This window comes from Larus michahellis, chromosome 15, assembly GCF_964199755.1.
Source record: "Larus michahellis chromosome 15, bLarMic1.1, whole genome shotgun sequence".
NCBI classification, from domain to species: domain Eukaryota; kingdom Metazoa; phylum Chordata; class Aves; order Charadriiformes; family Laridae; genus Larus; species Larus michahellis.
In genome coordinates, this window is record NC_133910.1 from 10,121,006 (window position 1) to 10,135,771 (window position 14,766).

At 41.8% G+C, this 14,766-nt stretch overlaps 2 protein-coding genes across 4 annotated transcripts in view; one reads left to right on the forward strand and one right to left on the reverse strand.

Moving 5' to 3' along the window:
- The window catches only part of STRBP (spermatid perinuclear RNA binding protein), an 80,501-nt gene extending 74,237 nt beyond the window's left edge, over positions 1 to 6,264 (forward strand). Inside the window, exon 20 of one of the 2 annotated variants that reach the window (XR_012590076.1) lies at positions 4,383 to 6,264. The gene's annotated coding sequence lies outside the window, so the exon portion shown is untranslated. The remainder of the gene's footprint in view (positions 1 to 4,382) is intronic. The other variant, XM_074608983.1, reaches the window with a different exon arrangement.
- The window catches only part of RABGAP1 (RAB GTPase activating protein 1), a 76,143-nt gene continuing 67,640 nt past the window's right edge, over positions 6,264 to 14,766 (reverse strand). For both annotated transcript variants that reach the window (XM_074608950.1, XM_074608949.1), the window contains exons 22-26: positions 12,929 to 13,033; positions 12,382 to 12,465; positions 11,455 to 11,526; positions 10,704 to 10,901; positions 6,264 to 9,918 (exon numbers count right to left, since the gene is read on the reverse strand). In XM_074608950.1, coding sequence (XP_074465051.1) covers positions 9,796 to 9,918; positions 10,704 to 10,901; positions 11,455 to 11,526; positions 12,382 to 12,465; positions 12,929 to 13,033 — 582 coding nt within the window. In that variant the 3' untranslated portion in view covers positions 6,264 to 9,795. The remainder of the gene's footprint in view (positions 9,919 to 10,703; positions 10,902 to 11,454; positions 11,527 to 12,381; positions 12,466 to 12,928; positions 13,034 to 14,766) is intronic.

The window sequence follows — 14,766 nt, forward strand, 5'->3', positions numbered from 1 at the left end:
AGTTCCAGCAAGTCAGCTAGAAAGAGTTCTTCTCTTTCGCCAAGCTATAAATTATCCTTCTGTCACCCCAATCCTTGGTACATTAAACTGAAAGAAACTGGAGCTGCTAACACTTTCAGGGCCTTGCATTCATCTTCACTTTGGGTTATATGTTCCAGCACACTTATTTGTAAAGCTATAAAAACCCTGTGTGAACTCTTGTTACAGTAATACAAAAAGGCCCTTTCTTGCTCCATGCACGAACACAGGGCAAAAACCTAAAAAGGCCTTTGGATCTCAAAAAAGGGTCACATACCTAGCACAAATAACACTTCCCTCTAGTACCCTTTGCTTAGGTGCTGACACATACCAAAGATGGGATTTCCTGCTTGCAGTAAAGGCAAATTCAGCCCTCTGCTCGTTATCATTTATTCAAAGGGATTTTTTTTTTAAATCTAGGTAACTTCTGATTACAGCAGAAGAGGGAAGGCTAAGACAGGGCAAGATGACAAACTATAGCTCAGTAAATCAAATCATATTGCCCTGCAAAGCAGTTCCACCTAGGATTTTTGCACACAGCACAAAGCAAGCAGGTGGATAGGGATCTGAGCTGCAGATCAGTTATCCTGGTTTTAACAATGTGACCTTGACAAAGATGCTGCTACAGGTTGAAGACGCATAACTTCCTGCGTCTACAGCTTGGGAACTGCAGAGATCTGAGGGTGCCTCAGTTTAGGCTGTGAATAAACAAACCCAAAAGACAAAGATGAGACCAAATCCCAGTGACTGGAGGAAGGGTTATGGCAGCTTTCTCCATCTTCTATTAATACAGTTATTCCAAAAATCTTCCTTACGCTGGTTAAGCTTAAAGGTTTAAATCCCCAGAAAATTAAGCCAAATTGCACGAAACTGCTCCAAACTGTCTTTGAGGCCTCCATTTCTATGCGGTCTGAGAAGAAAGGTTCTCTTGTAGAGAAAGCCAAGAGTCAGTTTGCAAGCCTCTACCTCAACTGGCAAACCTCATTCCCAGCAATTTCTTCTTGGCAATAGTGAAGGCAGAGCCCTACCTGCACCCTGCCGGGCTGAGGGGTGGGATTCTTCCTACACAATAGCTTTGTACTTGGAGATGCAAGGCACAGAATCAATAAACCATTCCAGTGACACCACAGTTACAAACAAGGATCTGTCCCTCACAGCTCTGGCTGACCTGTACAGAAAGGGCAGTATCACAGATCCTTTGTCATTATTCCAATCCTTTGTTCTGTAAATTTTGTTCTGCATATAGCTGACGGTAAAAAACACAGAGCTCCTAAAAGAAGGAGCATCTGTTTATAGCATCTGATAGAAGCCCAACAGAACTGGTCTGCTGTGACTAGGCTGCATGTTTGAGCAGCTATCTCAAGATATTTTATACTCTATTTAAAATAATCTCTCGCCTTGCTTGCTCCGTACAAAGGGCACATGAACTATTCAGGGTTGTCTCAGACAATGAACTGGCTTATTTTAATACTGGAACAAATGAAAAATTACACAGCTGAAGCAAAAGACAACACCCTCCCTTGCAAAAGTAACAAAAAATAAAAACAAACAAACCAACCACTAAGGCCAGACTAGCACATACCTAGATTAGAAAAATGCAGCAGCATTCAGGTGAAAGATGATGAATAAACTGAATTAGAGTACATTACATTATTCTTGCTGCGAACAAATGAATGAAGACTTGGACAACATTTAGAACTTCCCAGTTATACCACTTATTCCTAGCCTCCTCACTCTGTCCTAACCATGGAAATGAGCAGCACCTGTAACTTCTAAAGACATTAAGAGCTCAGAGCAGGCCTTTGAGTTGCTAGTGGATTCTAAAAAGAGTCTGTTACTGTAATGCCGAGACTGAAGGCACTCAGAAGCTCCACAGTTTGCTGTTCATGTCTGTGCTAGCAGCAGACATCTCATCCATAATTCATAGAAGTCTGGCAGAGGCTTCCATAAACCCTCCGGCACGCTGGGTTTTTCACCATACCATGCAAAAAACACCTTAGGGAGATGCACAGCCGTCATTTCATAGAAACACTATCCTTTCCCCTCCATGCTAGATGAGATCTTGTTACACAAGTATTTCTCAGTGGGATTATGCAGCAGTCCTACCATGCCCTGAGTAGGTGGAGAGCTCAGATATACACTATGCTGCAAGCAACAAGCCTTCATCCTCCTCCTCTTTCCCATCCATTCACTCTGGTGCACCAGTATTAAATTACCATAAAACCACTTCTTTAAACTAGCATAAGCCTTCAGGGCACAGTCACTTCCCTCTTCTTGTCAGCCAAGAACTGTGCCAAAACTACAGTGGTTTTCTATGGTATTCTTAAAGAACTGATAAAAGCCCTTTGCTCACATCATGAAAGCTGATAGTGGCACAGCTCTTAGTCTCATTTCAGCAAGTATTTTACTACTTTTTCTCAGGCACAGAAATTGAATGAAATCTGCACAGCAGTTTTCTTTTCCCTACGTGGGATAAACTGGCCAAACAGATTAGAAAACCCCATCAGGAGTCATTCTAGTGTCACCTCCCAAAATTCATTTATGAATGTGGCTACCCTTTACCCTGGATCGCACAGACAACTCCATGCATTAACAGATGCTCGCAGCAGGGACTTTAAACACACAGCTTTGATGTATTCATGGTATACACTAACTGTACACTCTGCATGATGAGAGCTTCTGTTCATATGTGGCAGCCTGCAAGCCTCATCGCTTCTGCACCTTCTGGAGCCTGGGAGTCCAGAGTGGCTGCGATTCCATCTGTAGCACTGTAGAACCTTCCTAAAAATGACAATTTTTGTCATACAAGTTGAACCTCTGCAACACCATAACTAAAACAGCATGCTCACTTCTATAAAACAACCTGTACTCTGAATAGTTAACACCTCCAGAGACAATCATATACAGAGTTAAGCTGCACACCAAAGGCCAATAAGGTGAGATGATACAGCAAGCGAACAACTAAGGTCACATCACGTCCAACTGTAACTCAAGTCACTAAAGCCGATTAAAAAATACTTTTGCCCTAACATTATAATTAAGGCAAATTTAAAGATTTTTGTACTTTAAATGCACCTGCAATAAAGCACCTGCAAGTGTTTTCTTTCTTTATCTCTTCTCTGACCACACAGAATCAATATGATGTGCCAGGCAGACTCAGTAATACAGGTAGTAAGGATAAAACAGTACACGGAGAAATATTATCTTGAAATGCGCATCTCTGGCTGGATGCTATTCGGCATTCTAACAGGTTCTGTCTTTATTAGTTCATTGCTTGAATTACCTAATTGCTCAATATTATTAAAATAGATTTTAGCTCCCTAAAAGTATAGAGAACATTTAATTTAACATTAAAAGATCACTCAACAAAGATGATTTCTGTTAAGAAACTTGCTATTTAACATTGCTCTTTAGAAGTCTTGCAGGATCCAGGACCTTCACAGTGCCATCTGCAGCAATTTCATTAATGCCAATTTGGGCCAAACCCTGTAATACAATTACTCAATTAAAAGATATTTCACAAAACTGGTTAGCAAACTGCTTCTGCAGTCCTCAGGGGGAAATCAGATAAATCAAATTCTCCCATTACTTCAGGAACAGAAATCAGAAATCTTCTATTTACAACAATTTTTACCCTATATAAATACATCTGTATGCATTACATGTGTAAATATGTAAGCTATAGTTTCCTGCATGTTAGCTGCTGCACAGAAATAGCTTTTACACATCTATACAAGCATTACCTCAGTGATTCTAATAGTTATAGAAGTGGATTTTTTTTTTTCCTTAGTCAAGCTTTCCGTACTTCCAGCATCAGAATACAACCAGCATTCAGCAGAGCCTTTAACAGGGAGGGGGAAACCATGAACTGGCTTAACCTGCTCAGTAGTTAGTGATTTGATTGGCTTCTTGTTGTGCAGGGTCTCCATGGGGAGAAGAGTACAAGGCAGCCACTCATCACATTATAGATCAAACGGTTCAAGCGCACAGTGCTTTATTAGTTTTCACATCCTATTTCAAAGCTTTCCATTTCAGGAGGTCTCATTTCACCTTTCAGCAAAGTTGGCACAAGAAAGGAACAAACCTGTCTATGACTGTGACAAGCTAGCATAAAAATTAACCCCCCAGAATAGCAGGTGCTGATGCTACATCGTAAAAGAATTTATCACTTTCCTCAATCTGAGGGACCTATGATGTTGTCTGCAAAGGTCAAAAAAAAAAAAGGCAATTTTAATCCCATGCAGATTAAGACAAAATTTTACACGTTCTCCACAAATACCATTAACACACTATCAAGTTCAGCATTATCAATCTCCAGCGATTAACATTTTCTTCTAAACCTCTGCCATCTTCCCCTGCCCTAGTGCTCTCCAGACACCAGATGCCAGGGAGAACTCAAGGAGAGCAGCCCGCTGAGCGGATCCACCACAGCCGCCGTGCGGGGAATAAGGGAACCGTCAGGCTGAAAGACCTCTGCTCCCCTCAAGGCCTCAGGATCAGGGGTGGCTCGGCAGCTCTGGGCGGGCTGCTCGGGCGCCATCCGCTGTGCCCACACTCAGCTCCTCCTTCCCGCCCGGGCAGACCCAACCTTCCCTCTCGCCACCGCCCTCTACCACGGCGCCTTTTCCTCGGCGCAGCGTCCACCACCACGGCGGGGGCCTCACCTACCACGAAGCTTCCAGAAAACAAGATGGCGCCGCGAAGAGGCAGCCGTTGGTGATGTCCAACGACAGCGCCACGAGCCGCCGCCTCTCAAGGGCTGCTCCAGCTGCCAATCAGTGCGCTAGCCTATCAGAGACCGCTCTGGGGCGCGCGGGCTCTGCCCCCCCACTCCTCAGGGGGGCGGAGGGAGCCAGGATCGCCACTGAGGCGGCCTCGGTCCCGCTCCGGCTGCCCTGGGGCAGGGAGCTGCGCCCGGCGGGGTTTTCCTGTGCGCAGCCGTACAAGGACGGGCCTGAAGAATTTGTGGTGCTTCGCATTGCCCCTCCACATCTAAATCAATCTCAGGCAATCATCCGCATGTTAAACTTCAAAGTCAGCTCGGTTCCACTCATCTCCTGCTCGGCAAGAACTTAAAAATGTTGCGAGAAAACACTTGACTTTCAGTGTTACGCCCACGTCAGGCAACAAATATGGTTCCTTAACAGGGGCAATCAGGCTTTTCTCACAGTCCATGCTTTCCTGCCATTCTTGTAACTGGACTGCAGCTGCGTGGCCAGATTATCCTAAAAAAAAGCCTTCAGTACAGGATTACACTTTGTCCTATTTCATTAGCATGCTGAAAATGCAGCAAAATCAAATCCTGGTTCCTCAAAGTCATTATGGACATGCAGCAGTAAATTCTAGCAAAATTTTGAAGGTTTTTGTATGCAGAATCTTTGATTGTGTTTGGTAATACAGAAGGAATAATACTACACAATAAAAAAAAAAAAAGTGGGGAGAAAAAAAAGAGGAAAATTTTAAATAGAAAGCAGTCCTCCCTGTGCACAGATATGCCAAGTTTTCGTTATTTTTTTATTTAAGAAAGACCTTCATATTAATTAGCAGGCTCACATGAGCTTCCTTGTTCACTCGGGGCACGGTGTCAGGCGCCCGCCCCACAGACCCGTCCCCGCTCCTGCCCAGGGCTGAAAAACCGCCCTGGATTAAGATGTTACATTAGGCACCTCCAAAGCGTCTAAAGTTAGCCTGGATGAACGCAAGCCAAGCTGTTGAACAGATGGAGCGAAATCCTCCTCTTGATAACAGGAACTTTATATCACTGCCATGGATAAGAAGGGCAGCTAAAAAAAGTCAGGGAGGTGGTTACATAAATTTTGAGCAGGCTTACCAGCAATGCTTAAAGGTAAAACTTTCTGATAGATCTTGAATATCCACTTCCAGCTGCAGACCCTGAGCAGCCGAGAAGTTCTGCAAGAAAAACGAGATCGTAACACTAGAGCCACCACACTATGAGACCATGGGAGCTTAATGACATGGCACAAACACACAAAGCATTAGGAAGTTGGAGCCTGGAGCACAAGAGACTTAAAACCCAGCATCAGCAGAGCGGCACTTATCTCGAGTTCAGTGCACAAAACCAGCTGAGAGGCATATGTGAGCAGAAAGGTGATTGACTACCAGCAAATAACTAACCATCTTATTAACGATGATTGCTCATTGAGAAGCTCAACACAAGCCAGCAACGCGTGGTGGCAGCCCAGCAAGCCAACCACATCCTGGGCTGCATCCCCAGCCGCGTGGGCAGCAGGACAAGGGGGGGATTCTGCCCCTCTGCTCCGTTGGGGGCAGACCCCCCCTGCAGCGCTGGCTCCAGCTCTGGGGCACCAACAGCAGAAGGACACGGAGCTGTTGGAGCGGGGCCAGAGGAGGACCCGGAGATGCTGGGAGGGCCGGAGCCCCTCTGCTGGGAGGACAGGCTGAGAGAGCTGGGGGGGTTCAGCCTGGAGAAGAGAAGGCTCCGGGGAGACCTTCCAGCCCCTTCCAGTCCCTAAAGGGGCTCCAGGAAAGCTGGGGAGGGGAGCAATAAGACAAGAGGGAATGGTTTTAAACGGAAAGAGGAGAGGTTTAGATGAGAGATGGGGAAGAAATTGTTTGCTGTGAGGGTGGTGAGCCCCTGGCCCAGGTTGCCCAGAGAAGCTGTGGCTGCCCCATCCCTGGAGGGGTTCAAGGCCAGGTTGGACGGGGCTTGGAGCAACCTGGGCTGGTGGGAGGTGTCCCTGCCCAGGGCGTGGTGCTGGATGATCTTTAAGGCCCCTTCTAACCTGAACCATTCTGCGATTCTATTCTACAAATTTATTCAGTTATTTTGACAAATAGAGGGTCTCCTGTCTTACATTCTTACATCTCTTTTTTTTTTTTTTTAACCTTGCTTCTTCATAGTCTGCAACATCTGCAAATTCATCTTCCTCATTTTAAAAATGACCTGCTTCCTTGTGTTTCACATGTAATTGAGCTTCAAAAGATATGCATCTCAGCACAGGATCTATTTTTGTCAATTAACTGTGGATATTTTAGATGGAGTCAGATGTGAAATACATTGGTAATATTTATTTCCAAGCATCAAAATCCTTCAGGTAGATATCTAAAATAATCCATAATGACTGGAAACTGGTTATAAAATTTTTCTTATAAAAAGTTATGAAGAAATTAGTTTCTCATTGTGCGTGTTACACATCCATACTAAACGGGGAGTATATGCTGCATGCAGTTTTGAAGTAATGTTTACTAGAGAGTGGAAGAGATCTGAACAATAAAGCAACTGTTCCCCTCCCTTTAAGTACCTCATTTTTGGAGGAAAGAGCAAGCTATAGTATCTCCCAGTCCCTTTGGCGAAGATAAGTGGATAAAGTGATTTGGGCTTGAGTTGTTTCTCTTCCCCTCCTGCTCCCCCTTCCCATATTTACCTTCACACTTTCTCCAAAAGTTGTAATTATTGAGAAATTGCAGAACTGAATTAACCAAGGGATGCACCTCTGTGAAAGACAAAGCAGCAAAGACTACCCGCAACCTTATAATGCCATTCTCTTAAAGCAAAAGTATCATTAGAAAAGTGACAGCGTGATAACAGCCTCCTAGAGCAGGGCTGCTTTCAGAGTCACCTTTAGTCATTTTGGTGACAAAAATACATTTTTACTCCTTGTTATCTCTGCAGAACACACACAGCCGGGGAGCCTGTGCTGCACTGTGACCCAATTAGTGCAGCCACCCAGTTGCCCAGCTAAACTCTACATTCAGCTATGACTAGAAAATCCTAGTGAAGATGACGTGAACGACACTTGACCCCCCAGAATTTGTTACTGATGATGATAAGCAGAGCTAGCCTACATTTATTTTGCAGATCCAAGCAGAATTTGCAGGGCCATGGGAAAAAAAAAAAAAAGTTCTAAATTGGACGTGTTTGAGAAATACTGAGTCACAAGCCTCAAGCTGCACAAGGTCACTCTTGCAGTTTCTTTTTTCAAAGCAAACCCTAGATTTTATTATATAAAGCAGTGTTGGCAGCACTCAGAATATGCAGTCTTTTTTAGCAAAGCCCTTTGCGGCATGACTATAGTTTTGGTATTAGAGAAGCTTGCAGATGCTGCTGCTTCTGCTTTAAGAAGAGAATTAGTTGTATATTGCAAAATATTTAATTAATTTCCTGTTAAAATGAAATGAAACAACAAAATAGTTATACAATTTTACTAGTTTATATTTCAATTCATAAAGTATACACACTGCAACTATGCTACCACAATGTCCACGCATCTAATATTGATGGAGTTACAGTATATTTTTTTTTTGGTATTAAACAATAGAGATAATGTATGCAGTTAAGGAAAAAAGCTTGGACATAGCATGTTCTATTCCGTAGTTACAGAGTACATTAGCTAGCATTAGTACAGTAAACAAGAAAAAGGTAGAAATACAAAATAAACCAAATATCTTTATATACAAACCAGTGCCTCTTATTGTTACCAGCTTATACTCACACTGCACACAAAATTTATCCACTGATGCAATAGATACTTCAGCATAACACAAACCATTATAAATTAAAAAAATTACAAGGTGCAAAACTCCATTCTACAGCTTTCTGGTGAGAACTCGAGACAATCCAATGAAGAAGAAATCCAAGCACGTTTAGCACCTATTAGTGCAACTGCATCGAGTGTGAAAATTGACCTACACAACCTCTGAACATGTAACCAGGGAAGCCAGTTGGATAGCTATAAATGCTCGCAGCTACACTCAACGCAGTGATTTTTGCCTCATATATATCTCAGTTTATCGTTTCTTTGTCCCATTCATACCTATGTGCAAAACTAAATACTGGAAGCTTTCTCAGAGCTTCACAGAAGGCCTGCTACAGCCGGGTAAAAACAAACAGACAGACCCAAAACAAAAACCCTGACAAAAAACAGACAAAAAGACTCAGTTAAATGTCAGACCATCCACATAATTAGTACTTATTAGCAGTCCTGGTGTTGGGGATTTTAACGCTGTTGATATGTGGATCAAACAATATGACACAGAAGTGAAACGGAAATTTGCCAAGAATTCTGATTATTCTTGTCTAGCACTTAGACAAGTCTCCCAGCCTCAGGTTGTGAATTTGTTTGGCAGCCCATGCCAAAAAAGCCCAGAGTTGCATAGAATTGATTAGTAACAGAAAGAAATGCCAAACACAGAGAGATGGATGCACTAAAACAAAGTGGGGTTGCTCGACAGGAATGCTGAAATCATCCCCATTCATAAAGCAAAACATGTCACCTCCTACTCTCCATATCCTACCTCTGGGGACTGCTTTCTGGCACTGATGTAGTTCTTTAGTTCTTGCTAAAGTCGTCTCTTTTTTGTTGTTTGTTTTTTCATTTTTTTTTCCTTTTTTTTTTTTTTTTACTTTGTTAGTGACACTTTTCCTTTCAAATAAAATATTAAAAAAGGTTATAACTGTAAAAAAACCTATCATATGTAAACTTAACAATTAGGGTTTGGTAAGTTCTCGTACCTAGTCTGTGAAAAGCCTCCAGCCAGACCGCAGAATGGAGTGTTTGAAGAGCTTCAATCTAGCTACATCACCTGTTAAATATCAGTAGTATGAAGATCCCATGTCTAGCAATAAAACCCTTCTTGTGTTTCCATCCTCTTTATCACTGACCTATTGAAATCCTGACATGCTGTGTTTCTATTTTATTTACATTCTGGTCCTCTCATGTCACAGAATTAAACATCTGGCCAAGGAAGGCAACAAAAGGTGTTGTGTTAAGAAGGTGTGTTTGACAGAACTGCTTTTCAACAAGTCTCTTTTCCTTGGACTCCAGTCACTGTTTTTATAGAGCTTATTGTTCTGTTGAACCATGTTTTCTTTGCAGCTTGTACTTCATTCAATGCCAGACCCAAATGGTGCTCCAAATCCTGCAAACGGAAGAGTAATTTCATTAATTTGTTATATAGTCACAGCACAAGGTTATATGAGTTAAACTTAGAAGGCTCTAGGACATCTACAATGTCTTGGCCGCTTTAGAAGTTAAACAAGTCTTACATAAATTAAAAGTAGCACAACTAGCTGGTGAAGAAAAAAAAGCTTTGAAAAGCACACCAAGACTTGTGTCATTGCCCTTTGTGAAACATTCAGCTTGCTTTAGTACATCCAAATCCTTTAATTCCCTCCCATCTGAGAAGGAGCTATTCCCACAGGAAGTGGACTTTCTACAAAATAATTCTTATGTTTCTGTGAGCTGACACACCAGTTTTAGGCTAAAAGAACAATATTGTCATATTTTACACAAATACCTGGAGTGCTTTCCAATCATGTTTTACGAAACATGTCTAACATTTGTCACATGTTACTTCTTCATTTAACATTGATTGGGAGATAAAGAAACGCATGATTCAGTACTTTGTCAGAGCTTGGATTTCTTCCAAGAAGTTGCAGCAGCTCAGTCGGCAAGTACTGCACTGCAGCCAGGCAGATGTCTGGAAGTTGTAGTAGCTGGTAAATGCTTCAATACAATTTCAATTATTTTGTCTGCATACACTAAGTTTCAGACCAATGTTTGGTTAAATAACCCCATGCAGGAAATAGCAAGTTACAATTTAAACCAACAGGATCTGTTCCAATCCCTCTACAACACACCACATATTTTTCTAGGAATGCAGACGTACCATATAGACTACAAAACGAACCTCCAAAGCATTACCTGTATTTTACATTCCGCCTCCACAAGCTGCAACTTGGTCTGGGCCAGCTCAAGCTCCATTTCCCTCAGCTGGTTTTTCAGCGTTTCCTTCTCCTCATCTGTGTCCTCATCTGAACCGTCCTTGGCAGAACTAGCAACCTTCACCCGGCCTTCTTTATTGAAGAACTCCCGGCAATGCTCACAGTCATCCACTTTTTGCTAAAGTAAATACCTGATTGTGAACGCTTGCATTGAAGTGCTGGTGATACGATCAAAGCCTTTTCCTGCCTCTGCTCTGGAAGAGCAGCACAAGACGAGAGGGACGACTAATGGCTTGCAAACTCGGGAACCCGTGGGGAAGCACAGCCAAGCAGGAACTCCAGCCACCCCCAAGATTTACGGGCTCTGGCAAACACTGCTGTATTTTTGGTAATACGGTATTGCTACAATAATGGGCTCTGTACTGCCTACACGTTCCTTTATGGTAAAAGTCAGACAAATTTACTCCAGAAAAAAAGACCCCTCAAAAAAAATTAACAGTTATTGCCCAGCATCAAGGTTAGTATGTAATCAATACAGCATGGGAGAGAACGGACAGTTATTCATCTCTTCTCCAGGATCTCCCCCTTATCATCTTCTTTCCAAAACTATAAGTCACTAAGGAACTCTCTTTCAGCCACCATTTTAATAATGAAATAAATAGTGTGCTTTCTGTTATGATTTTGCTGAGAGATTTAAACATTCTAGACTGTGGATCTATCTGGTCTCTTACCCGTATTTTCTCAATTTCGGCTTTATTTGCTGTTTGTTGCTTTTCCAGTCGCTCACTCAGCTGGGAACAAATCTGACATAAAAAAATATGTTACCAGACCATTTATAAATGTAAATTTCCTCCCAAATGAATGCTAAAGCACAAATAAATGCTACAGGAATATTAACATGGGTAGTCTGAAGGGTCTGAGAAAGCCAGGAATACTGGGATGCTGCATTAAGTTGTTTCATTGCCCGTATTTTCATTTTCTACATATTCTTCTATGCCCAAAGAAAAAGGTGCAGTTTGAACATAAGTTATTAGCAGTTTGGCCTAGCTAAAGGAGACAGAAAAGGTTAGGAATGGCATGGCTCTTTTTGTTGCCTTTGGGATAAAAGAACCAGGCAAGACAGCCAGAGCAGTAAAAACACCAGTTCGTTCCCGGAGACCTGTGTGACGCAGACTTCAGAATGTTTTGAAGGTTATGGGCCCACTAAAACGATACATGAGTTTGCTCCCTTGATACCTTACAATCAGGAGCCTGAATTCCAAAGCAAAATCTTTGAAAGGAGAAAGGCATTTTTTTTTATTTCTTAAGTGCAGTTCCCATCTGATCAAAGAAGGGAAGCTGGGAGAGAAACATCTTTTTGGGATGAGGTGAACCTTTAATGTACAAGAGCCCATTTGGACAGCGTTAGGCTGTGGCTGATGCTGTGGTCACTGATGCCCTACAAATACCTACATCAGGGGCAAACAGAACTGTCCACCAAGCATCAGGATCTCAGCAAAAGAAGATACAAAACCAATCACGAGTTTCCCATGTAAAATATCTAAAATATCTCCTCAAATGCATGGCACAGATTACACTTATTTCCAGAAATCTCCTAAAATACCTGGGAAAGTCTTGCAATTCGATAGCAAATCACATCATCGTTAAGTTGTACTTACCTGTTTGTAGTCACCAATAATAGAGCTGTTCTTTTTGATCTCCGACTCTGCCTTATCTAGTTCCCTACGACACATTTCCTTCAGCTGCAGAAAAAAAAAAAAAAAAGGGTTTATGTATTTGTACAGTCTGAGCAATAACCAGGTGGTATGTCCTCCTTCTCCTTAACCTTACTGCTATCCTCTGCACCAGGGAACAATGGTCTAGCTCAGTTCCATGCAGACAAGGAAAAGCTAGACTTTGGTGGCCATCATTGTTAGAAAAATTACTAGCTAAGAGAAGAAAGTATTAAAGTGCTGACAGCTGACGTCCTATACTGCCTCTGCGCAGCAATCTCTGGCACAGTCTGTGCCTTCGTGATTTCAAGTTAAAAATTCACTACCCTATGAAGCACCTGGCAGGAAAGCAAAGAATTCTGCTTTGCTGACGTCCTTTACACTACAGAAGAGGGACAAACATGACTTCGAATATAAAGCCCTTCCCACACTTGTCACTTTTTTTAATTTCTGTACTGCACAGAAATGTGAAAATGACAGAAATGCCCCTAACCTGAGCTGATTCTTCTTCTAGGCGCCTCTTTTCTTCTTCTGCATCAATCAGCTTCTGTTTGGTCATTAGCAGTTCCTTATTCAGAGCATCTGCCTTTTCCTCCGCCTGAAACACAAAGAGCAGAGTACGACACTGAAGAGGGGCTTTCTTGCTGTGCCGATGCTGCTAGGCAGCCACAGGCACAGGCTCCAGCAGGACACAGCCAAGATCGCAGACTTTTCATCCTTGTCAATAAGGGTCTGTTCATTGCTATTAATAAAGCTTTATTCTAAAAATTATTTCCCTAAAATTACTATCTACAACGATAATCAAAATTCAAGTATACCACTAGACTCCATCACTTCAGAACTCCTCCTTGAATTCAGGGATTAGTTTTAGCAAAACTGGGGTAGGGATTGCTCAAAGAAATCCAGTAACAAATAAGTTTTTTTCTCATCCAGACTGAAAGTTGACCAATACATTTTGAAGACCACAAAAGGCACAGAACAGCTCACAATGCACAAGATCGATAAAAGACTAGAAGCAGCTTAGAACTAAATTCAATTTGCAAACATTCAGCCTTGCAATGAAAATAGAATTAATGAAAAATGCTTCTAGAACATTTAAACCCCCCCCGACTTCTATGACACCTACCAATGGACGTGATACCATCTTTATTATGCTGCCCAGAAAATACCGCATGAAAAAACTTAGCTGCCAAAGGAAACATAAGAGCCAGACCTCTCTTTCCTTTCCTCAAAGAAAAGAGATGTTCCACCAGAAACCATACAGTCTTTTTTTACTGCAGGTTTTTAAGAATAAAGATGTATTGTTGAAAAATCTTGGGTTCTTTATAAACCAATAAAACTCTCTCTGCAAAGTTAGGTCATCTTTTCCTGTCTTATACACAGCAACCCAGTACTTCCCAATAGGTGTATGAATTCTACATAAAAATAGATCAATAACTCAACTGATATATAAAATCTTCAGAAAGTGGCTGTACCAATTCCCTTCAAAGGAATAAAATCAAAAAGTGAATTTTAGTCCCTTAAAGTCCTGCTGATCCTTTAAAACAGACGGCAAAGGCAAAGAGAACATCTTTTCATTAGACATGGTTTTTAAGCTGTTTTAAAGTTAAAGAAAACTGGGATGTGGGAGTCCAACAACAGTAGAAAAATGAAGCCTATTTTCTGGTCTAGTGCAAAGGATATTAAGGAAATTCTTATATGTCCAAATGTTTTGGCTTTGATCTTTTAGGCTGCAAGATTTCAGACATGCCATGAAAGTATTAGAAAAGGTGTGTTAAACAATGCCCTTTGGTACTTTTCTTTCAGGACATCTGGCTAGTAGAGTGAAACTTATCCTTTCAGGATCCAATTAGAAGAATTAATCGGGGTCCTAAAGTAGGATCAAACCTACCTATCTCCTCCTGGGGAATAACCCAAATGCTGCCAACATCATTTACCATCTTTGAAAGCATGACTATTATAAATCCAATCAGATGCCTCAAAGATTTTGCTTAATTCTGTTCCTCAGCTCTCCATTTAAACGAATCAATGTAAAAGCAAAACTGTCTCATACAGGCTCAAACAGCCACAAACAACAGTTAGATAACAGCTGGTACAAAAAGCTTCTGCAGTACATTTTTTGCTGGAGTCCAACCGCTGGGCAGGCTGCACGGCCTTCGATGAGCTGTCTTTAACGAAGCGAAAAAGCACAAGGTAACAGGAAATGTCAGTGCGCTGTGAAAACCCTGCTTCTAAAACATACTTCTATGATTCACAGATTTTAACACGAAAAGAGCAGTAGATGTAATAAACCTGAAATTCATAAACCAAACCTCATTAAGAGCAACATCC